Source organism: Athalia rosae, chromosome 3 (assembly GCF_917208135.1).
Source record: "Athalia rosae chromosome 3, iyAthRosa1.1, whole genome shotgun sequence".
Classification (NCBI taxonomy): domain Eukaryota; kingdom Metazoa; phylum Arthropoda; class Insecta; order Hymenoptera; family Athaliidae; genus Athalia; species Athalia rosae.
In genome coordinates, this window is record NC_064028.1 from 23459819 (window position 1) to 23484705 (window position 24887).

The 24887-nt window shown below is 42.3% G+C and overlaps 2 protein-coding genes across 3 annotated transcripts in view; one reads left to right on the plus strand and one right to left on the minus strand.

Moving 5' to 3' along the window:
* The first annotated feature begins 1266 nt into the window (after positions 1-1266).
* On the plus strand, positions 1267-6126 carry LOC105686794 (cilia- and flagella-associated protein 43-like). Its single transcript, XM_012401924.4, has one exon. The coding sequence runs from the start codon at positions 1267-1269 to the stop codon at positions 6124-6126; it is 4860 nt and encodes a 1619-aa protein (XP_012257347.4).
* Positions 6127-17269: 11143 nt separating this feature from the next.
* The window catches only part of LOC105686793, a 142860-nt gene continuing 135242 nt past the window's right edge, over positions 17270-24887 (minus strand). The window contains exons 5-6 of one of the 2 annotated variants that reach the window (XM_020852808.2): positions 18656-21131; positions 18181-18533 (exon numbers count right to left, since the gene is read on the minus strand). In XM_020852808.2, coding sequence (XP_020708467.2) covers positions 18319-18533; positions 18656-21131 — 2691 coding nt within the window. In that variant the 3' untranslated portion in view covers positions 18181-18318. Of the gene's footprint in view, positions 21132-24887 lie in introns of both variants that reach the window. The other variant, XM_020852807.2, reaches the window with a different exon arrangement.

Genomic DNA, 24887 nt, shown 5'->3' on the forward strand with positions numbered 1-24887 from the left:
AAGTGGCTCGGATCTCGGGAGCAACGCGCGGGTATAACGGGCGGGGCGAGTGCAGAGGGCGAACTTTTAACCGAGGTTCGTACGGTGTACGCCGGGGTCCCATATACGAACTCTCGAAGAGGCTCAAAAAGTACGCGTTGTACTACGGCCGACCAGATACCCTCGACTCCTTCAGCTGCGTGACGCGAGACATTAAAAGTAACCTCTGCTCTCGTGCTCTCGTATCCCACCGTCCGTCAGATACGTATAGGTGGTACCTTACACTACGACCAAAGTTGATATGCTGCCGCCGCTGCCGATGCCGATGCTGAGGCTACCGATGCCGCTGGACCAAAAAGAACGTTTCTAGATTATTGGACGTTTGTATGGGTGTACGAGCGTTCCGCGTATGGGTACGAATGTGTAATACCCCATCCAGCGGTATATTACACGTGTATTTTGGTCGAGCGTGAAAGTAGCTCGCGTAGTTTAGAAATACTTGGGAACGTAATCATTAAGATGTATTTAGACGATTTTAATATAACTACTCGGTATGAGAAGAATTTCGAACGGAAACGAAAGAGCAATAAATATTTTCTACATTTTTTAACGTACGGTATAAACGAGGAGCACATTTGCAATTCGTTATGTACTTGTGGCTATATCGTCCGCACGCCCGTGCGCGTACGCGTTTATGAAATGTAATATTTTATTTACGCCGTAGCTGCGAGATGGCGGCGAGATTGAAGAGTCATGGATCAGTATGGGAAGGTCACCATACTTTACGCCAGGTCTATGGTTATATGCAAATAAAGTACACAGCGGGCGTCGGTTTAATGCTGTAAAAGCGTCCGGGCGGCGCGTACGTGTTGAGGTCGTTTCCGAGACGTCTGTTGGAGTGCCTCGGGTATATACCCGGGTAAAGACGGTCCGTATATCACGAGCTAGGGATAAGTTTTTGATCGGGACTTGCCGCCCCGCTGACTGACCTCATCGCCCCGCACTCTCGGGGGTCTTTATACGAGCTAAAATCGAGAGTAAGAGTCATTATCAGCCTTTGTTTCACCCTTAACGTTCGATGATCGATTGTAAAATTATCGATTCCAATACACCGACGGAAAACAATTAACGAGACTTCGTGGTGCAAAATTAAATATAATAACCTGTTTTTTTTACCACGACATCGAGCACAATGGCAGGCGAACTTTGAAACTTGACCTTACGAGTATTGATCCGAAAATGAAATTCAACGAATGGAAGTCCCGCTGGACCCGCGGCGGCAAGGTAATGCACGTGACCTGGATCGGTAGGGACGTATTGGCCTGGTCTTCCGGTATCCACGTAGTCTTTTACGACGTTGTTCGCAAAATAACGAACCACCAAAGTTACGTTAAACACTCGCAAGGCGAAGGTGTATGTTGTCTATCCGGTCATCCGACGCTACCGATATTCGCCTTCGCCGAAAAGGTGAGCGACCCGAGGGTAATGGTGTACACTTATCCGGAAATGAAGCTGATGTCGGAGTGTCCCAAAGGTGGACCGAGCGGCTACTTGGCTACAACTTTTACGGAACACGAATACCTCGTTACGCTCGCCTCGTATCCCCATTTCTCTTTGGTCGTTTGGTCCTGGAGAACCGGCGAACGTCTGGCGACGGTTTCGACCGGAATAAAGGACATCGATCTGCAGGAAATCGTCGCTACCCACACGGGCCCAACCATGATCGCTCAGCTGGGTAAGGAGTCCGGCAAGCTATCGGTTTGGCAGATGAGAAGCTGCGGTAAAATGGTCAGCTTGAAGTCGAGGGAGGTGACATTGCCGGAAAAGAAGGGAGCAACCGCCGCCGTATGGAGTCCTGAACCAGGACCCCCGACTCTGGCGATTTTAGACGAAGCCTGTCACATTTACGTCCTTCAACACGATGCAACGGTACCCATTAAAATCGCGCAGACCCAACGGTGTTCCGAATGCGCGGAAAACGAAGCTTCCGATATCTGTTGGTATCGAGGTGGGATCGTCATCAAAACAACCTTCTGTCAAATAAGGTACTACAAAAAAATATCCGAAGGCAGTCGGAACTGGTCGAGAATATGGATGGTCAAAATGCGGGAGCATCCGTACGTCCTGACGTCTCATCCCTTCAGGATTGATCGTCTTTTCTTTCACACTCTGGAGGGAGACCTTATGCAACTTGAAATCGGAGACGATGTTCATAACTCCCAAACTCCCGTCATGGTTCCCCACTTGCGCAGAGGATCGTCTTATCGATTCATCGATTGGATTTATCCATGGGGTCAACACCTCGCGGCCGTTGACAACGAAAATGAACTCAGCGTACTCGAGACGTACACCGGCGAAGAGATCAGCAGAGTTCACCTGGAAATGGCGGGAAAAATATCGTGTCTCACCTCGAGAAAAGATATACCATTGTTCGGAGTTACAAGCGACATGGGAGAGGTCACGATGCTCGGTATCTGTGACCCGAAAGAACCGCTGATTTTGGCCCAGTTTCACCTACATCGCGACAGTCTCGATCTCGTTAAATTTTCCTACTCAGGGAATTACCTGGCTGCAGGTTTTTCGTTGTCGGGAGTTTGCTTTTGCATTACCAGCAAGATGGGTACTCAGTTTGAGGTGATAACACGGGTTGAAGTCAACAGGCAAATCGTAGACATTCTTTTGTACGACACGCAGGGTCATTTGAGACTCTTCGTTCTATGCGTTACCTCGAAAAGAGCCGTTACAGGGAACCAGGTTCTGTTGTTCGACCTTCCGCAAGGTCAATCTCGCGTTTCGGCTGCCAGTTACGTACTCGAATTACTGGATAGTTTCCAGTCTTTACATTACAGCCCCGCTAGTCACCAACACATCATCGGATCACCTTATCTCACGAGACAAATACAACTACTCGGTATTCAAGGGTGGAAAGAGGTGACTCTCCTCGAAGTCGCATCCTCTGATCACCAATTGCGGCATATGAATATCTTCGTGGATAATCGATGGATCACATCTGCCTCTCGCGACGGTACCGTAGCCGTTAGAAATGGTAACAAGTTTCGAAATCGAGTGGCGATTATCACCCCGCATCATCGTAAGGACTTGGGAGCCGTAAAGGGCATAATGAAACCGTCCGGTGATTGCATTGTGTCTCTTGGTTACGACGGTTCTCTAATTTGTACGAAATTGTTCGATGATACCGACCAGGACGATTACGACCCTGATGATCCGAGCTTCTTGGATTTAGCCGGGATGGCGAGGAAAGAGTCCGGAAGGAGATCCCGCGTAACAAAGGACGACCACCTCAACTTGGACGTGGCGATCGTGGAAGCACTGACTGCTCAACATCGGGTGTATTTCGCCCCCGAAGACGAACGGAAGGACAAAACTTGGGAAGAATGGAAACAGGCGCGAAAGTTCGCTGAGGAATCGAGAGAACACTCGGCTGCCAGAGCAGCTATCTTGAATTCTTTCGCTTCCGTAAAAACGACCATCAATCATTTGATGAACGTGAACGAAGCAAGTCCGGAAATCGAAAGACTTCCCGTCTCGGCGTTCGATTTGGACAAGGTCAGCAGAGATCAGAAACTGAAAAGCGCTCGTGACATGAGAGAAGATGTGCGTTGTCAGCTGGAGTGGAACTGTGCGGGGAGAGACAAAGTCTCCGATTGGATAAAGAGTTTTTGCTGGGACAAGCAACAGGTTCAAGGCCAGTCGATAAACACGATATTCGGTCGATTCAAGGTAGTTAATTACCCGACTGTACCGGGTGATCCTTCGGACGATGATTCGCTAGCTTGGGCACGGTTTTCGAAAAAGTTCTCAAGCGATTTCGTCGTCGATCCAAGTGTCACATTTCACCCGTGGTTGACCCTGTCAGATAGCAATACCATGCAACACATGAGTTCCATCGCTGAACCAAACGCTAGGAGACCCACCGAGTTATTGGATATAGACGAAAGACAGAGGATCGACGCGATACTCGAAGAGGACGAGGAAGACACGGTCGTAGACGAGGCTGAAATTGAGAACCAGAGGACATTGGAAGGCACGACTACTCACAGATTCATAGAGCAATCCGAATGCTATTATTCGCAATTCGAACTCTGCAGTTACGCCCAGATGACCGTTGAGAGACAAATGCTGAAGAAGGACGTCTCGCAGTTGAAAAACTACTTCAACAACCTCTTCAACGATATGTACAACGTCAAGGAGCGTGAGATGAGCCTTGTCTTGGAGAGAAATGAACGTATCAGACACATAAACTCCGAACTGTGCCTCATGTTCAACCAAAGAGTCCCGGAAATCCCATTGGACCCGATCTGGAATCAAACAGAGATACCCGATAGTCTGATCAGAGTGTCAGATTCGGAGGTCAAGGTAAGTCCTTACGTATCGCCATCCGCGCAGGACATTTTGAACAAACAAGCAGCAGACGCGGAACGTTACCGATTGCTCTTACTAGCTGATGATTTTCGAGAAAAAGCGTTGATCGCCATGATGGACGGAGTGCTTGAAGTCCGTTGGGAGGACCTGATAAAAAAAGATGTTCCGAAACCGGAGTGCATGCTGGTCAAATCGCCAGACGCTTACAATGCAGATGATATTTTGGCGGTGAAAGAGTACGAAAAGGAAGTCGAGGCGCTGATCCAGGAACGGGAAAAATACAGGAGGATCCTGGAGGCGGACTATTCGAAGATCAGTGCATGCCTGACCGATGGAATCGAGCGGTTCAAGCAGAGATTGGAGAAATTTTTCCTTACGAGAATTCTCGTCGACTCTGCGATAAACCAACTCAGACTGAGATACTGGCGCGGATGTTTTCGGGACATGCGTCGGCGGATGATGTACGAAAAAGAGGAGATCGCGAAGAGAATGATCGATGAAAAAAAAGGTGAGATCGAGGGCTTTTTGGATGAAGTCCGCAAGCAGCAGTCGGTGATCGCGAACCTCAGAGGAAACTACGAGGCCGCCTGCAACCGCGAAAAATGGCAGGAGAAAAAGTTTCGCTCCGAATTCCCAGGTATGGCTAAGACTACGCAAGAACTTTTGACCAGGCAGTACAAACGCAGACCGAAAGCGATCCAGAAAGCTGTGCCAGCCTCGTATGTGGGTGAAATTGGAAAAGCTGCGGTGAATATGACGAAACCTTTTTTCTTGACCGGCGAATGTCACGATTATCTGAAAGCTCTGGATAGCCTGGATGTTCGACCGGCTAGCCTGCCGCCATTCATCGACGGGGTGCAATGGGAGCATCTGGTACGTCTTCGTAGACACAAAGTCGAGAGTGAAATGCGCGTGCGATCCATATCCGTGGATATCGCCGAGGCTGAACACACTGTTGGCGAATTCGGGAAAATTATTGGTAATGCGAGAGGGGAGTTGGAAGCACTGGAAGAAACGCTGAGTCGTCGGAGACGCGAGAGAATGAGTTTCGATCAAGACATAGAGGTGCAGCTGGTTCTCAAAATGGGACAAATCGAAGTGACGTTTCACGGTGACACGGAAAACGATCACGTCCTTTTAATACCGCGATCGGAGATCGAGAAGATCAATTCTTTCATCCTGGGCGCGGGTAGAGTGAAGTTAAAGACTATGAAAAAAACAATCAATTTCGGTAGAGGGATAAATTACAAAGAATGGGAGCATAAGATGTTAAAAATGAAGATCGAAGATCTCAAAGAAGAACTTTACTCCGTCGAAAGGATAACAATAAACAAAGAGATCCAGGAATACCTGAAACGGAAAGCCAAAGGCCTTAAAGATGACAAGACCCAACTTCAATTGGAAAGAGAATTGGAACTGATGCACAAGAATTGGGAAAAGCAGCTGGCGGATTGGACAACTAAGTTGAACAAACTCAGCTCCCGAATCGCTAAAACTAAGCGCGAAAATTCCATACTAGATAAAAAAATCACGTCGATGAATGTCTCGCGATGTGAAATGGAACTTCAGAGAGACGTCGATTCGGAAATCAAGGTCGAAGAATGCCGGGAAAAAAAGTTAAACCTCATTCATCAGAGGTCCAAACTTGTTCAAAAATTACAGAAAACCTATTCCGAACTTGTAATTTTAGAAACCGAATATGAACTGCTCAGACTCCGACGATTCCCAACTTTTAAATCTTTTAAAATCCTAGACGATAATTGAATGTGTACCTCGTTATGTTATTCGTTATTCCTTGTATCAACATTGTATCTCAAAGGCTCAACAGTTCCGTCTAACAATCGCAAATAAAAGTAACTTTAACAACGAATATAGAAGATGGTTCGATTTCTTCTACGACTCAAGGTGCCTCAATTCGATAGAAAAAAGCATGTGAGAAATTCCCAGGTGTCTTTTGCGCCGCGATCATTTTGTAGAAAACCTGAAAATCATTCGGGGACTATTAGCCCGACGAAGGTTACAAGGAAAAAAAAGGAACACAGTCTTCCAGATCTTCCGAACAAACGATCAGGGTGTATGCGGTAATACGGATTTAAACGTCCTTAAGGTTGCACTCAAAGTGGTCCGGCTTACGACCGTCACCATTGTCAGGGGTGCGACAGTATAAATATTTTTATTAATGGTGGAATCATTTTTATTAATGGAATACATTTCACTCCTCGGTATTCAATGTCACCTCATTCACCGTAAAAAAGGTAGGAAAAAAATATGGGTACATTTTTTATCAATTCTTTTTTTCGTTTCGTGTCGAGCGCATCAATCATCCATCATTATCCGTGGGTTTTTGAATTAATTTTGTTTACCCTCGTTTACCGTTAAACGAGAATCCCGCGCATTACGAAGCACTCCAATCAATGCAAATGAAATCGTCAAATAACAGTAGAAACGTTTGAGAATAAAATAAAAATCTCCGGCGGTTCGCGAATGCAGTAGAGGATCGCCACCGCGGGCATGCCAACCCATGCAAGGCAATCTGGTAATGCTTTTTCATCGAAAGCAAAATAAAAGAGAAAGAGAGAGAGAGAGAGAAAAGGTATGAAACAACAAGGCATTACCGGGTATCTATAGGAAAACAGTTTTCCCATCGTATAAAGTAACCGGTGCATATATATGGCGTATAAAAGGTGGCCAGCTCACACTTTTCACATAAACATACCTAAGACCCGGCACTTAACTCGTCGCGTGATGATCTACCATTCGATCACCTACCTGCATAGTCAGCATCGCGTATACGTATATAGATATACATACGTAAAGTCGGTTACTATATATTTTCTACAAATGAAATTGGTTATCAACTACCTCAATCAAAAGTGAAAACTCTCACCACTCGTCGTAATCGACAAACACAAAACAACCATAATTGATAAAGTTACAGGTTTCACATATATGTACATGAGCGTATACATGGGTACCACTCGCCCGTAATACGTACGTACATACATACATATATACGTCGAGGATTTCGTGCAGCGATCAATTTTCGATTCAACTATAATTTCGGTTTTTATTAGTACCTTATGTACCATTGGTGCCGATGTGTATTGTGTATGTATTATACTTACGTACCTGTAACTAAAACACACGATGGTTGAAAAAGCAAAAGAAAATCAAATAAAAACTAAAAAAATAAAAATCAAACGAAATGCTCATGCGGCAGTAAATTCACCGTACCCACACCGAGGTATACGTACCTACCTACCTGTAGAACAATTTGACACTGACACCCCGTGAGAAGTAAGATCGTTGAATAAGGGGGTTTTTAAGGGGGGGTGGAGGGGGTTCGAGGGGCGGGGGAGGGAGGAGGGAGGAGGAGGAGGAGGAGGTCGGTGGTTTTACGATCGCCGGTACGCAGCATAAGCGACTCGTGGAAAGGACAGCGTTCTTAAGGCGTGTTATTACCCAACCGTAGCTCTTCGCTCTTATTCGTTCTTCTCGGTGTATAGCTTTTACCCGAGTGGATATAACTTGGGATGTATAAGATGTACTACACGTACCCGGGGTATACGTACGTATATAGCTATTCGCGCGTTTTGCACGAAGGACTAACAACGGCGAGTCGAAGCTGGAGATAAAGTTGGTCGGGTACCGGCAAAAGTCAAACCGATACCCGGTGTGGTATGTGGTAGTGGAACCAAAGAGTGGTTCGCCGGTGCTGCTCCCGCTGTTGCTGGTGGTGCTATTGGTGCTGCCGGTGCATCGGGTAATCCGTTCGCGAGCCTTCCACTTTCAGACCATAAAGAGACAAAGGAACATTCCTGCTACAGTGTACGGGGCCGTAAAATGTATTCCTCGTTTTTTGCAAAAATTACACTTAGGTATACCACCCCGTACCCCTATCCTTTGCGCGCGCGACTAACGACCGCCGGAGGTGATCCTTGTGCGTAAAAAAGGTCTCGGGTCCGTTCGTTCGTATGTATAGATTGGTGCAGCGCACGCACCGTGTGTAACGTACGCGTTCGAAAGATCCGAATCTTTGAAATCGATGAGAAATAAATCAATGCAAAAATTTTCCCACCGCACAAAACGAGCGCGCATTATCACGTTTCTGATATAGTTGCATCACGGGCGTATATGTATATAAATGCGTATAAAAGGATGATGATGATGAGGATAAGAAGAAGAAGAACAAGAAGAACAAGAAGAAGGATAAGAGGGCGAAGGAGAAGAGGCGCACCGGGGACTCGAAAGATTTTAAGCTAATCTAATTTTAATGACCGGTTTCCAAGTCGTGAAGGAATAATGAAGTGTCAAATGGTTTGTAAGGTGGGCGTTGTTTTTTTCCACCGGGAGGATCGAGACCGTCTATACGGATATATAGTTACACGCGTGTTGTTCACACGTACACAATCGACCAACGGGAACAAGAACAACGACCAACAACAAACGCGTATTTCTCGAGCAGATTTTAATTAGCAGGAGGATCTCATGGTCGGTTATAAGTGAACGATGCATAACGTCCCACTGTTATTATCCCCACCTATAACTGATAGCTCTATAACTCATTACGAATATTAGAAATTTAGAACAACCGCGTTAGAAAATTGTCTCTAATCATATACGGGCGTACATGTCAGACCATGCTTGCAATGGCGATCTAGTCGTCGTATACCTACGTAAAAAAGTACAAGGGGCATGAAATTTATTCGCCCTAGATGTTTCTTACAATATTGAGAGAACGAGTGCACGCACCTGTGACATATTTGAGATGAGGAATGGTTATTCCGGAGGATATAAGAATCTTTGTATCGAAATTAAAATCTGCATATACATATACCTATACAACAGCAGCAGCGGCGACGCGGACGCGCGGAGATCGTGAGTTACAATTCAAGATCGGCTGCTGCACAACAGCCCCTGAAGAAACGGGTCTCGAGTGAATCGGTTGTTGGGATCATCTCGATTGCCATTAATTTGAAGTTGGCTGACAGGTCACTCGAGTAGAACATCCCATTATAGATTACAAGAACGAACGAACGAACGATCGAACGAACGAACCGAATGAAAGGCGCCCCATGCAACGGTTATTTAACTTATTGGATATTTAATAATTATTATTGTTATTATATGTTTGCATTGCGGATCTCAAGGGTCAAGGGGTCATCGGATACATGAATTTATTACCGTTGACCGCGAGAAAATAGCCGCGTTCCCAACCATACCCGGGGATTATTATTTTGGATAACACCTACACATTTGAGTCACATTTGAGTTAGAAGAAAGAAAAAAATCGTTCGAGAGTACGATTTGATTCGTTTTTAAAAAAGTATATATCGAAAATACTTTTTCGTATTATTTGAAGTCAATGAGTTTCGGTGTACAAATAATATAATATGCAAAGCAAACGTTGAAATTTTCGCATCGTATGGCGTAAAAAATGTTTTTCAAATTTTCCAACTTTCTACGGAATATTTTTATATCAAAATATCAACAGACTAACTAAATATCGAGTCTCGATTGCTTGTGCATAGGTATGGGGGAAACATTATGTTAAAACAAACAGAGATTATTCGAATATTTTTTTTAGTACGCTTCTGATTTCGACAACTGTAACGTCTTGTCAAGGTAGAAAAATCTCTTTTGATTCTTATTTTCAATTTTTCAGTGGTAGGTACGTTTAGAAGTGACTCTTACGTGTTGCGTGTTGAGATTGCTTATACCTAACCAAACCTAAGCAGTACAAAAGACGTGGAGCGTCTTAAATAAGATACCGAAAAGTGGAACTTTAAATGGACCCCAACGCAGACGTCGTGGTTAAGAATATTCGGTTACTTTTTTCAGCCAGTTCAGCTTAATATTCTCAACAGCCATATATATATATATACATGTATATAAGTTATTTATATGAAGAAGTCTTCCGAAGGAATGAAAAGAAAAACAAAATGGACGAAAAAATTACCAGCCGTGCGGTGCATTATAATTCCTTTTTCACAAATATGTAAGAGTATTTAGAATATGTATACCGAACCTGGATTTCATATTCTCTTCTTTTTTTCTTCATTATTATTCTTGGTCCCGACACGTAAACCACATGAAACAACGTCTTCTACAACAGCGGTAAAGATGACGTGGTAATTTGCAAAATTGCTTCAACTTTCCTACAATTCTAGCTAGAACATTCACATTACAGGTATGTCCATTTACACGTGTACAGACGTACGTAATATCCATCGTTATTCGAACCGGGTTCGAAAATAAATTTTCAACATCCCGTTAATGTAGATCGGTTCCTCCGGGAGACGGTCAGACCCGTCTAAGGACCATAGGAATTTTTCAGAAGTTTGACAGTTTTTCCTCATCTTTTGCTTTCTTCCTCTTTCTCTGTTTTATTTTTTCCCTTTTTTTCCATCACCGATGCGCAGCGCGTCGCGTCGTGCGCTCTTTTATATACATACATAGAAATGTGCAGCAGTTCGAAGTTGCAGTCGGTTGCTGCCGTCGTTGCTGCTGCAGAGGACGATTACAGGGCAGTAAAGATCGCGAAACGACTCGTTTCCAGTCATCCAGGAGGCCCTTTTACCGTGCCCCGGAGCTCGCCCGTTCAAACCCCTTTTCCCCCCTTGCTCCTCCTCGAGTAATTATGTAATTGGCGAACGATTACTTACGGCCAGCGCGTTCCTTCGAATATATGTATAGCTGTGCGGTACCGCAACAGGAGGTACAGGCTGCACCGCGCTCCATGCTTCAGGAATATCTTCACCCGTAGAATTATTATTCTACCGTAACTGGAACACCGCTTCAGTGACATTCCACCCCTTCTTTTTTTTTTTTTACCGCGTAGTTACAGGTAGTGCTCAGTTGGCTCAGCGTTCTCGTAATTCGCGGTAAGTTTTTGCTCGACGCCAGCCAATCAGCCTCAATTTTGAAATTGAACGACTCATCAAAACTTCCTTGGCTTAATCCGCCATTTTGGAAGAGGTGTGTAGGGGTGGGTTACACCGTATATCCAAAATGTTAGAATTGACATTTAGCTGTGCTAGACTTGGTGGAAGAGTAGAAGGAAGAAAAGAAAACCGATTGATGAATAAATTGTGCAAACGGATTTGGAATGGTTTTCGGTTTCCGTATATATATGTATTTGACTCGTACGTATAACGATACAGACCCAACCGCTTTAAATTGTTCGAATTACATTTTGAAGAACGACGTTAACGATACAATGTGTATTTTAACATCGCGATACGATCACACTACTTTAATAGTATACCTGTACGTATTGTATATACGCGAAGGTCCTTGGAAGGGTTCCGGCCAATTTGACTGTCAAACTTCCGTGCGCGCTTTGATGTATTAGAGCGATTAAGGTCCCCCCAATTTGTACTCGATCCCCAAAACAACTGCAGGTTATCAGGGTGCTGCTATCGGACGATTTTATATGAGCATGAAATGCGGAACTACGGTCCTCATAATAGTCATCACCTCCTCGCACACCCAGCTGTACACCACCTTATTACGACCGCTACACACGAATATTATTTTCAAACCTCTCACAAAGTTGAAGCCCTCTTCACCGTTTGATCCTTTTTTTTTTTTCTAAAATACGCCCATACAATATAACTTTTATGTACATTGTTTTATCAATCCAATTGAAATACTTCGATGCTTTTTGTCAGACTTAATCGAACTGTTCCTCGTCACTAACATAATCAATTTTGAACTTGACGGTTTTTCTACCATCTCACCCCCATTGTAGGTATGGATAGTTTTATTGTTTTATATCGCGTTTTCAAGTTGACCAAGGTAAGAAAAACCCGAATAATTATAATGATAATAACAATAATAATAATAATAATGGTGCAGCGAGCTATTCGAGTAGACTTCGCGTGTCCGAAATGAGCCGCGCGAACACAATTGCGGTATACACATCGTACCCAACCACCGATGGTCGAGTAGTAAACTTGTGACATCCTGTGACGAAAAAAATACATGCACATATCATACATCATAATTCGAACATATGGTTCGCGTCATATCGAATTTTGCGGTGTCACCACCACTTTATACATATATATACTTATATATATATGTATAATCTTCGCCGCACCATATGACGATTATAGTTATCCTAATTATTCCCCTGCATTTGGTTTTTTTTTGCAGCCTCAATTATATTTAACGGTCGTGTGTACGTTTCAACGTAATCTTGAGTTTTTCGGGATAAAAGAATAAAATGACGATAATTACGTCGCAGGTTTATGATTTTGTAGAACACGCATGCGGCACCGTATAATATGTGATTCATCTGTAATATTATACAATAATTGATGATATACGTCATTTTTGGATGTGCAACTTATAATCGGTGCGGCGATCCCGTTACGTACCTATACACACATGTTCGAGGAGGGCTTAATAACTTTTACGTGTGTCTTTGCCGTGTTTGTAATTTGATGCGTAAGAGAGATACAGAATAAGGTTTCGCTGAAGTGAGTTTTTAAAGATCCCCGATCTCTACAATCTTCTAAAACCGCGCACGTTGCGAAGAATCTTTCTCGAACTACTCGATCGGCCGATTCGAGTCGAGTTGAGTAGGGTATTTTATGCTAGGACCGTATTTATTTTTTCTTCGTAACTACAAATCGTTCGCTACGGTAGCTGCACGCTTTTATATATACCAGCAGAAAACCGGGCGCGGCGGTGGTTTCTGGGTAAAGACAGGGTACGGTTCTCTATACCTTTTCATTAAACAGTATCCCAATGCATGCACCAAAAGCAGAAGCAGCCCCCCCATGTTAATAATATTCGGGGATTCGAGTTGCTCAATTTTTGTTTTTTTAGCTTTTTATTCTCCAAACATTTTTTTTTTTCGTTTATCCCATATAACATCATACTACGCACACCTAATTGATCCGCATCTTTTTCCGTTTCCCGGAACGATGTAAAACAAAAACCACCAGAAAAAAAAAAGAAAACAGAACAAAAAATATCAAATTTGCCGTCTGAGAGCTCGCAGAGCGGAGCCATCACAGGGAGATATACTAACCGAGAATCGATATTTATGATTATGATTTTTGTCATTCGATTTCTGGTGGGTACCAATTTTTTTCGAGTCTCCTTCGGACACGAATTTCAACGTATGATTATCCAGAATTTACTTTATCAAAAGTTTTTGAGGATCGATGCGAAATTATCCCAAATGTGAGATCCTAAGAGAAAAAAAAAATATATTCACGATTCGCCACACATTGCGAAGTCTGAATTTAGGATGAGGAATAATTATTGACCGATTTTTTTTGTGTCGGGGGTGTAAATCGATATCGACGCGTATATACACGAAGGTTGAAACAATTGGCATTCATTTCTCTGCAAAATGCAGCGTGGTTCGGTCACTCGGAGTGGTCATCGGTCAGTCGTAGCGGTTAAAGAAGGGGGAAAAGGTGGGCGTCCAGCGTCCTCTCGAGTCCCGCCTTCCCTCGCGCCGACGCTCATCCTCTTTCCCTCTTTCCCTCGTTGCGACGCGTATCTTTCTCTATCATCTTTATTTCCATCTCCCTCCAGCTTCCGCAGCTCCGTGTCTTCCACTATCGCTGATTTTTCTATCTCGAAGATCGCCGAGGCGATCCGTTCGCCAATTTTTAACAACGAAAAATCGATGGAGACCATCGGTAACGATCGTTACCGTGATACGAACGGAGTGATAAGGGTCATCAAAAAGTTGATATAAGCGTCAAGACTCATATATCGTTGTAATTTCATTAATTTTCATTTGTGTTTTCTTTTTTTTTTTTTATTCTTCATTTATTTAATTAATATTATATATATATTCATTTTCATAATATTGAGTGAGTGTGTTTTGCTTTATATAATTGATCTATAATATACATCATAGCATTCAATTTTATACATAATTACAATTGTATACTTATCAAGTTTCAGTTTTTCTTGCTTTTTTATTCTCATCTCTCTTCGACTTCTCTTAATTACTTCGTTTGTCTTCGTGTAGCATATAATATTCGATTATACATTATTTTATCATACCTACTTCAATTTATTTCTGCAATTATTTTCACGTCGTTTACTTGTAATACGATAACATATGTGTATATTTATCTAATGTACGTACGTGTAAACCGATCAAAAACCACTTCGCTAAAATAGAGTTGAGAAAAAAATGAGACCAAAGAGCAAACAATTTACGAAGAACGCTTGATTTCTATTCTTTTCCGATTGCGTATGAAGTTTTCTTTTGCGTTTATGTATAGAATGTCATGTCGCGTGCCAAAAAATCATTAGGTATATAGGTATACTATACATTTATGTATATAATCCATTTTATATATAATATTTAATATACATACATATGCGAAAATAAAAAATATATGTACAATTGCATTATCATCAGAATTATATGATATATTAATAATATTATACAGGAGAGCTGTCGTTTGTCCTTCTTTTCACTATTTTGATCTATTCGTTTGTTGATTTATTAATTTTTCTTGCCTTCTTTCCATTGCGTATTGTATTACAGAATCGGTATTAATTCTAGACTGATAAGAATATCAGTTATTTATTTGTGATCGACTCCGATATCATACACATACATATATGTATACGTATATAGTAGTATATAAAAAGCCCTTTACGGCAGCAGTTAAGAGATCAGCTGCATAACCCCATTATATAAATAGTGTATATATTTATACATAGTATTATATATAGGTGCAGCAGCAGCGCCGGTTCTCCACAATTATATATATGCATAATTTTTTTTTTTTTCATATTCATTAAACGTAATAAATTGTTTCGCCAGTGAATGAAAAAAAGAGAAAAAAAAACAGAAATTTTTCTTCTCGTTGCTTCTCTATTTTATTTTATTTATTTATTCATTAGTTTATTTTCTTATTCATTTATTTTTTTCTTCTTTTCTTTTCTCTTTCATTAATTTTAAACAGGAAGTCAGACGGCAGTGCCCGCTACTGGCCGCATCATGCACAGAGTATTCAATTAATATTTAATTTATATAATAGGAAACAATAAATAAAATCTATCTATATATATATTTTTTTTTTGTGTCATCTTCATTTTTCATTTTTCTTTCAATTTGTCTACCTTAGGCGAGGAAGAGCGAAAGAGAATCAGAAATATATACAATTTCTGAACGTCGCGTACTTCAGTTTCTTTTTTTTGTTTCTCTTTCGTTTAAATATTTCGATATACGATGTCGCATCGCATCGGTCGAGCAATTATTTATGTAATTAACATAATTATTGCCACAACCTGATCTGCCTATATATATGCATTATATATATAAGCGCGCTATAATTATATACTATGTATATTCACGTATATAATATTATACTAAATTTAAAATTCTACTACTACTAGTTCCCTGCACTAAAATTGCGTAATAATAATAATATTAATGATATTGATAGTAAAATTATCCGTAACAGTAATGATAATAATGATGATAATATTAACAAAAATTGTAAAAATGATGAAAAAATAATAATTGTAATAATATTGTTTTATTAGCTGCCGTTTATTGATTTATTTTCTTTTTCTTTTCTCCTCCTTTCATATTTCTCGTGACATTTTTAAACTGCAATTGACAAAATAAAAATCAATTGTTCTTCACTCCTACGGGATACAATGTAACGTAATATAGTAAGTGTACGTAGTCACAGTTTTCTGATTCACTGGTACGAAGAAGAAAGAATAAAAAAAAAAAATCTCAATCGTGGTCATGATCATCAATCATCAACTTCATAATATTAATGATAATAATTATCTCGATTATATTTAAAACTATATCAACATTATACATAATATATGTATATTATTAAACCTAGAATATTATGCTAGAATTATATTTACTTATATACATATTGTATGTATATGCAATACATCTACATACGCATGTATGTATAGTATTTTAGTAGGTATTACGTGTAGTTTAATACATAGTATATACAATTACTGATTGATTAGTGATTATATAAATAATAATTACCGGGTATTATTAATATATAATATACTATACTATATGTTTATTTTTATACATTATCACAACAATGATAAAATTAGCGTTTCATATGGTTATGTTTAGTTTCGAGTTTTTTTGTATTTTTTCTTGATTTTCTGTTCGTTTTGAATTTTGATCTAGTCAATTACAGCTGCCTCATTTTCTCTTTCATGCTCTCTCCCTATTCCTCGGAATTTTGATTTTTTCCTTAACGATTCATTCTTACTTGATCTCCTTTGTCCCCGGGATCCCACCTTCCGTTCCTATTTCTGACCTATTGAAAATTTACACACATACATACACACACCTCTTAATATACAAGCGACAGAGAGTATTTGGTATTGCACAATTATTGCGCGGGCATGCAGCGTTTCGGTGATAAAGGAATCGTCGCAGTCGACTTTTTCTAGTTGTTTTTTTTCTACCCATCATTCGCGCTAAGTTTAGAAAAAGTCGACTAACGAAAAAGTTAAAAAGTAAAACGAAACGACAAGAAACGAATACAAAATTAAAGTAAAAAAAAAGGAATACGAAATGAGAGTTGTAGTTGGTGTCACCTATTTTTCGATTTTTCGCTAGTTGTAAAAAAGTTAATTTTGTTCAAAATTTATTTGCCTGCAAAAGACGATAAGAAACGAAGCGACGGATATTGAAGATCGTCGCTTGTACCGCGCGGCGATTAAAAATGGTTTCTTTTCTTTTTCGACGTAATGTTAATCATACCCTATGAGATACGTATTTAAATTACATAGTATATAAACATTCTACGGTATTCTTCATCTACATATATGCTATATGAACACGACATATATACATAATTTTTTATATATACATATATATATATATATATATATATATATATATATATATATATACATATAAATCGCACGTAGGGTGAGTGAGCGTATGATCATGTATCTCGATATTTTGTTGCTTGCGTTTTGTTCGTTTTTTTCTGTTTTTTTTTCTATATCCATGTTCCATGTTTCCATGTGTATATATTCAATATTATATAAGATTAAAAATTTTGGCATCACAGCAAGGGGTAATTACGTTGTCTCAGAGCGTGATACCATGACATCGGTCACGAGGTGTTCGTAGAAAGGACGGGGGGTAGATCACGGTGTGCTTGAGGGTCGCGAGAATGGGCGTCACGAACCGCTTTTGAATTAAAAACGCGATCACAACCGGGAATCATGCACCTAGCCGTTTCCTCTTTACAAATTTGTACGGTTTGACGTTGTAATCCAGATTCGTGATCGGGATTCGGCGAAGAAGAAACCGGAGACCCCGAACGAGGCGAAATGTTCTGAGGATTTATACTTCGTTCTTGGGATATCCTGGTCAGATGGTTCAAATGGTGTTGTGTGAGGCCGTTCAATCCCGCAAGGTGAGTTGCGAAGGATGAAAGCCCCGGAAACGTGCCGAGATGGGGTGGTAAAAGAAGGGGATGAGGGGGTGGAATTCTAGCGGCTAAATCGACGCCGACCGGCGCTGGAACCCCCGGAGGGAGAGGATAGGGTGTACCGAGAGCACCGATACCGGCATCCGCGTAAAGACGTGCGAAAAATTCGTTGTGCAAAAGAGCGGGATTCAACTGAGGCTCTTCGAGATGAGGAGGGAGACTAGCGACCGAGGGTAGATTAGCGAGCGGTGGACTCGACGATGTGGACAATAACTTTCGGTGTAAATTCAAATTCGCGGAATGACGATCACGCGATCTTTTCGATGGAAAGGCTGCGTTGCAACCGTCTACGCTGCAACGGTGCATCAACTTTAGATGGACATTTTGATAATGAGTCTTAACACCGAAGTGGTTCTGGAAGACCTTCCCGCATGCGGTACAACGTCTAGGGTTGTCGCGGTCCAGAGGGACCTCCTGAGTGCTTACGAAACCACCGTTCTCGTAACGGGCGTACGTTATAAGGCTATTGTCCGTGTCCATGCCCGTTGTGGAGGGCGAGGCGCTGGATGAGCGTGAGCCATGAGAGAAGGTGTCCATTTGGTCCATTAGCTCCATTTGGTCCAATCGGTCCAGCCGGTTCGAGTGCAGCTCGATATGGTCCATCGTTAGGGTACAGGTTGGGCTGGTAGAGATTCGGCCAGACCTCGAAGCCTCCAGCGTTCCGAACAGCATTCGACCCTGCGACAATGACTCGAGTTGACGCAAAGCATTCGAGGAGTCGAGCGAGAGGTCGTCGGCAGTAGTCAGGTGGCTGCTATCGACCGAGCTCGGGGCACGGGGGGGATCATCGGGACGCTCACCTTCTTGCATTGGTCGTTCGTCCTCGTCATCGTCGTCCTCCAGCTCGTCGCGATCATCATCATCAGGATCATCCCGTTTCTCCTCCTTCAGGGACGTGTCGCCATGTCCTGGACCTGGTGAGGATATTTCGGGAGGTGGTGTAGATGGGGATACGGTTTTTGGTTCGGGAGTTACTGTCCGTTGCCTAATCGCGGGTGACCTTCGTCCACTACTCGCCCTTGAACTGAGATCCCTAGGTTCCTCCTGGAGTGGTTCTTCCTCAACTTTGAGAACCCCCGCGGGCGTTCCCGCCGCTCCGTTATTCGACGAACTCGAATTTACAGGTACTGCATCGATTGGTTCAGTTTCCGGTTCTCTTTCTCCGGTGCAACTGGTTTCCGGCGAACCGGAATTCGATCTACTCTCCCTCGAAGATACTAAATTCTTTGGAGACGGTGATTCGGTTTTCCCTTCCTCAACTTCTTGCAGTCGAGACATGGACATGTCTTCGGGTTGGTCCTGGAAAATGGCGTCGTTCGACGAGTCCCCATCGGTCGAAGACGAGTGAATCTCAGCCGGCATCGCGCATCTCGTAGGATTCTGTGACTTCCTCTTTCTGACCCCGCGTCCGAGGTGTATGAGATTTGAATTTAATGAATTTTTACGAACGGACGACGATTGCTGGTCAGTTGTGCTCATGGAGTCCTCTTCGTTACTGTCGCCATTGCTCGCCAAATCGTCGTCCAAGTCGCTCACCGACATCCTAGCCCTTTTGGCAAGGCTGAAGTCTGCAGGTTGGTCTTCCCGATCCTCGTGATCTTCCCTCTGTGGTTGAAGTTGATTTTCATCCTCAGCTACTACCACGATACCATCGTCATCGTCGTCGTCCTCCTCCCCCTCGGGAATAGTAGGTGGTGCGGGTGGTGACATACTAGCGGTAGTATTCGACGAAGTTCTCCTTTGTTGGAATTCTTCGTACCCTCTGTTATTTTGCGTCGACGATAGATCGAGATGCTTAAAATCTAACGCAGCGAGCGACGTGGAGTGTCTAAGATCCGGCGGAGGTGTTAAAAGGGGAAAAGACCCAAATGATAAAGGATTGAGTCCAGTGGCAGGAACAGGAAGTCCGACTTGTGGCGGAAGTACGAGGGCATGCGCCATCGAGGACCGTCCGTCGTGAGGTGATATCTTTCTTCTTAAATGGGGCGAATGAAGTTTCGGATTGGGATTCGCACTGTGCCGATTCCTGGATCTCCGCGAACTGAACATCATGTTGCATCCTTCGACGGTACACTTGTGCATTTCTCTGAGGTGAACGGCGCTGAAGTGAATTTTCAGCGCTCCCTTATCGCAAAATGTTTTAAGACACACGTTGCACTGCACCCTCTTCTTGCCTGTGGCGGGGTTTATGAACTGAGTACCCAAATTCAAGGGTAGATTCGGCGATGTTCCCCACTGTTGACGTTTACCCGGAGAGTGCGGTTTTCTTCCCGGAACACCGGGTGGCCTGCCAAGAGGTGCCGGTTGCATGGACATCTGATGATGATGGTGATGGTGGTTGTGATTGTGATGATGGTGATTGTGATGGTGATCGTGTTTCATGGAATCTCTTCTGCTGAGGTTGAGCGCGCTTCCGGAATTTTCATCGTCGTCTTCGTCGTCCTCCGATCCGAAATCGCTGCTCTTCTCGCCGCTGCTGTGCATGTCGACCGGATTGGTCGTCGTCTGCATACCTCCGCTGTTTGGTTTTCCAATGATCGGAGGTGGAGGAAAATGGTTAGGAAAGTTTGGCGGCAACGTCCCAGATGACACGGCTGCCGCTAACGAATGACTAAAATTTAAAGCTGCCGAAGATACCGGAGGCATCGTGGGTACCGGTGGCCTCAGTTGTGAATTCGATAAATGATGAGGTGGACTATAACAACTTTGCGAATGTCTCATCGACTTTCGCGAACCTAGAAGAATATCCGCCGGAGGTGGAGGTGGCAGAGGTGGAAATCCAGGCAGACCGAGGGCACCGAGTTTCCGGAAATCGAACGGCTGCATGCTCTGTAGCCTGTTCAACGGCGATACGGTGAGATGAGAATTTTCTATGGTCGTTCTTGGCGGTGAGTTATTTCCACCGATCGTCGTCGGCGTTGTAGGGGCGTTCGACGAACCCGTTATAGGGTTGTACACGTGTTTCTGCGCGGAACTTGGCGACATCGAAGGGTGCGATACCGGCGGAACCGGAGGATGTGGTAGCCGCGAACCGGGAGGCGGAAGACCGCAATGCAGGAGATGAAGAGGGGGAGGTAAATGGGCGAGAGGCATTGTTGGCGGCGAGGGTCGTCGACTCGGGGACATAGCATCCGATCCCGGCGTTCCCGCTGCCAACAAAAGTTGCTGGACGAAGGGACGCGTCTCGGCGAATCTGAGGAACTGCTGAAGGACCAGCGGCTCCTCCTCAGCCGAGCATATACTCCATCGGTCCAGAACCGGGCCGTTCTGCGAGTCCTGAAAACATACAACGATAAACGAAAATTAATAAATTGACGTAAAGATAGAGTCTCGTTACCCGAGGTACAAAGAATCACGTCAGTCGCTTGACACGTTGACGAATCAATGGTGAATTGCAATAAAGACTTCGACTTCAAGACACCATAAGTTTGGATGAAATGAAATAAGTTTGGTATACATTCGAACAAGCACATTGCGTATCATTAGAATTCACAAAATTGCATCCCCACGTCAAGTGACACTTTGTGCGGTAACCTGATGTCAGTATAGTTATTTCAATGGTTGTATTCATGGTATAGCACGATGTAGTAGGGATATATGTATGGGATTCAATTGCCGCTGTGGGGGAATCCCTGAGGAAGCAAGAGCTGCAGCCCGGCTAGGGAGTATCTGATAGAAGGGTGGAAAGGTCTAAGGGTTGAGGGTATAAGCGTTGTTGAATGTGTATGGAAAACTATATAGAAGGTTATTCCGTTATTCATGACCTCTGCACGAGTAGAAGCGTACAATAATAATTATCGTCCCGAAGCATATAAGGGACGCGTCTGACGACGAATTATCCTGCGTCCGGACGACCTCTGAATTGACCCTAGGCGATATCGTTGTCTTGTATCTGTATACCTATATACCCGAAGGGTCGAATTGTGAGAGAGAATCGATATTGCACTTCCATTTCTTATACCTTTCCACATTTTTCGATTAACATTTCTACGTTTACCGCGATGAGGATATATCATAGATATATATATCAAGAAATATGGTGACGCGGGTCCTTATAAATTTGGAGAAGCGACTTGTATACATAATACAACATCGCCACGTGAGCATTTGTCTCTCTCTCTAGTTGTATATTTACGCATTCCAACAGAAACTGATCTGTTGGCTGCCGCGTGCCATCAACGTGATGCAGGACGCCTTTAAGCTCGTGCTCTCGGCACACACTCGCGACTTCTTCGTTCTTTGCGTGAATTCTTGTATATTTGTTCTGTTTATACACCGCGGGATATGATATCCCAACATCACTTTTCCATTTATAATCAGACGCAGATCGGGGGAATATTTCTAGAATCAAGCTCACGAAATCAAAAGTACAATCTGTACAGTATATGCCAAATGCAACGTTTCAAATCTCAATTTAATTTGACAATTATTAAACACACGCAAGGTGTAAAAATACTCAACAATGACACTGTTTATCTCCGCTTCCTTTTTCTTCAATCATTTTTCTCCGTGGGGGACCAATTTTGATACAGTTTTATAGTTTTTTTTATTTTACGATCGCCTATACGTAGTATAGGTATATTACATAGGGAGGATGATCGTCACTTTTAAACACTTTTTCTTCTTTTTTTTTTTTCAATTTTTCTTCTTTCATCGTCGCGGTCTTCGTATTGGTCGTTTCAATGATGATGACGGTGATGCGAGAAGATAGATTCTAAATTATACCCACGTCAGTGTTTTATACGAGGTTGTACAACACACAGGTACACCACGTATACATTATACGTGTACGTCAGTTTTTCTTCTTGTTCAGTTATGTAGTTCAAATTTATAATTCTTCGAAGTAGCTAAACAATCATGTACCTATTCCCTGAACTCTAATAGATGGAAAAAAAAAAAAAACGATGCTATTATACAGTTCAATTTTGTTATGCACGAATCTAACGATTTCGGTACGCCCGATTATTATTTCAACGCGTCTCATAGTTTGATCATTGTAAGAAAAAAATTCAGGCAAGACTGCAGCGGAGCCAAGTTATAGCAATACATGTACTCTACTTTGTATCGATTATTGGTTTCGCTCACAGTATTCAAATATTGTATAATTGAAACCATTAATATCGAGATAAGTACCGACGATTATTAATAATACAATACGCAAGCTCGTGTACGTTTCTTCGAACGAAAGGGGAAGGGGGAAGGGTAAGACGAAGAAAAAAAGGAACAGGTAAAATAAAATGAAATAAAAATGCAATTGAAGGTGCCATCCGTGACTGGACACTGAATATCATTTCACGCCTGGGGGCTTTGTCTTATTCGTGTGTAGAAAACGTGAAGATCGCCGTCCGATAGACGTACCATGCCTTATATACCATGGATTTCAATTGCATCGTAGGTAGGTAGGTAGATGGGAATACTTTATACTAAAATACTTATAGGTATATACCCGAGTCTCATTTTCTCTGAATTGAAATTTCGTCGTTAATGGCGTCTCTGCTTTTATATCGCGTTTTGAAATCGGCCCATGCCGTCCATCGTGCAGCGGATATGCGCGCCGCGTAAAGAAACTCTCACATTTCAACTAATTTTTCAACCGACCGGCTACGTACGTGAAAAAGTATACGCGTGTAATCAGGTCCCCGAAAACGTTACCCGTTCGACGTTGAGGTCCCAGTGCTGTTTATCCCCATTTCTTTCATTTGAAATTTTTCATTCCCCTTCTATCGAAATCGGCGTATCGGAGAAAACGTAATAAAAAAAATTATAACCGGACAACGTCTGCGGCCGGGACACGAAAAGATATTTGCTCGAGGCTCCTGTAGCGCGCGGGTCTTCGACTCAACTCGGCGTATAATATTAATAATATTGATATTACCATATGATAATATAATTCGTTTGCCAGAGGGCCCGTTTAAAAAACACAAGCCTTTTCGTTGATACGATTCGAAGTGGTTGGCTTCTTTTTCTCTCCCTCTCTACCTGAGTTTTTCTTTCCTTTTCATTTTTTTTTCTTTCGGTTACAATTCTTCGCACCGATTCGATTCCCACAACCGAAATGCGACCGTCGTACGAAAAAATGATTTACACATGTCATCCGTTGAAGAATCCTGATATTCCGACGATATCGTCGGATCTTTTTCGCTCGTAAATTTCACGAGCGAATTTCGGAAAGCCGTACCGAGAGATTTGAACGCCACCGTGATTTGAGTACATACGTAACGCGTTCATTTTTTCGTCTCATATTTCTCCATTCTATATTTTTCTTTTTTTTTTCTTCTTTTTCTTACAAGATGGCGCGTACGCTTAGCTACCTATACCTGGACGAACGGCGTTCTCTCACGCGTGGAGACATTTCAAGCAATTTCTCGCAATTAGCTTTATAATACACCATGTTATCATATTATATATAGTACCCCGAGCGAGAAGAGCCAACTGAAATAATAACAGATAAATCGCCCCGTGTGAATTATTCATATGCAGTAATACTATACATCCATCTTTTTCAGTAGTTATAGTCACGGATAATTTTTTCTTTTTTTTTTTTCCTCTTTTTCTTTTTTCCAATCTTCTCTACCATATCTTAATTATCGTATTAGAAAAAAAAGCTCTTAGGCGGCAGAACCCCGCGACGAAAATATAGGTGATAATGACAATTGTTCTTTTTTTTTTGTTATCTTCCATCAATCATGAACATCTTACGATATTATATCATTCGAATACCAATCATCATATCGTTGACAGCCGACATCATTCCTCGCGCGCGCGCGAATTTTTCATCTCTTCGTTAATTAACGATTTTTTCGTCAACGAGGAATTGAAAAATTTGTTACAAATTCGCCCGTTGGTAAAAGTATCCATACGTATACCACGATCATTAGCTCAATTATACCAGCCGAACAGATACTCGCGTATATATTAAATACAACGTATTTGTGGGTGTGTATGTTTTGACGTTAAATTAATTCCGATATAATACGCTAATTTTGTGTATCCATATCTATATACGTCCACATAGTGTGGATTATATCTGCG

What these genes read in the sequence shown, in the direction of transcription:
- LOC105686794 (XM_012401924.4), top strand. Translation starts at nt 1,267, where the DNA reads ATGCACGTGACCTGGATCGGTAGGGACGTATTGGCCTGGTCTTCCGGT.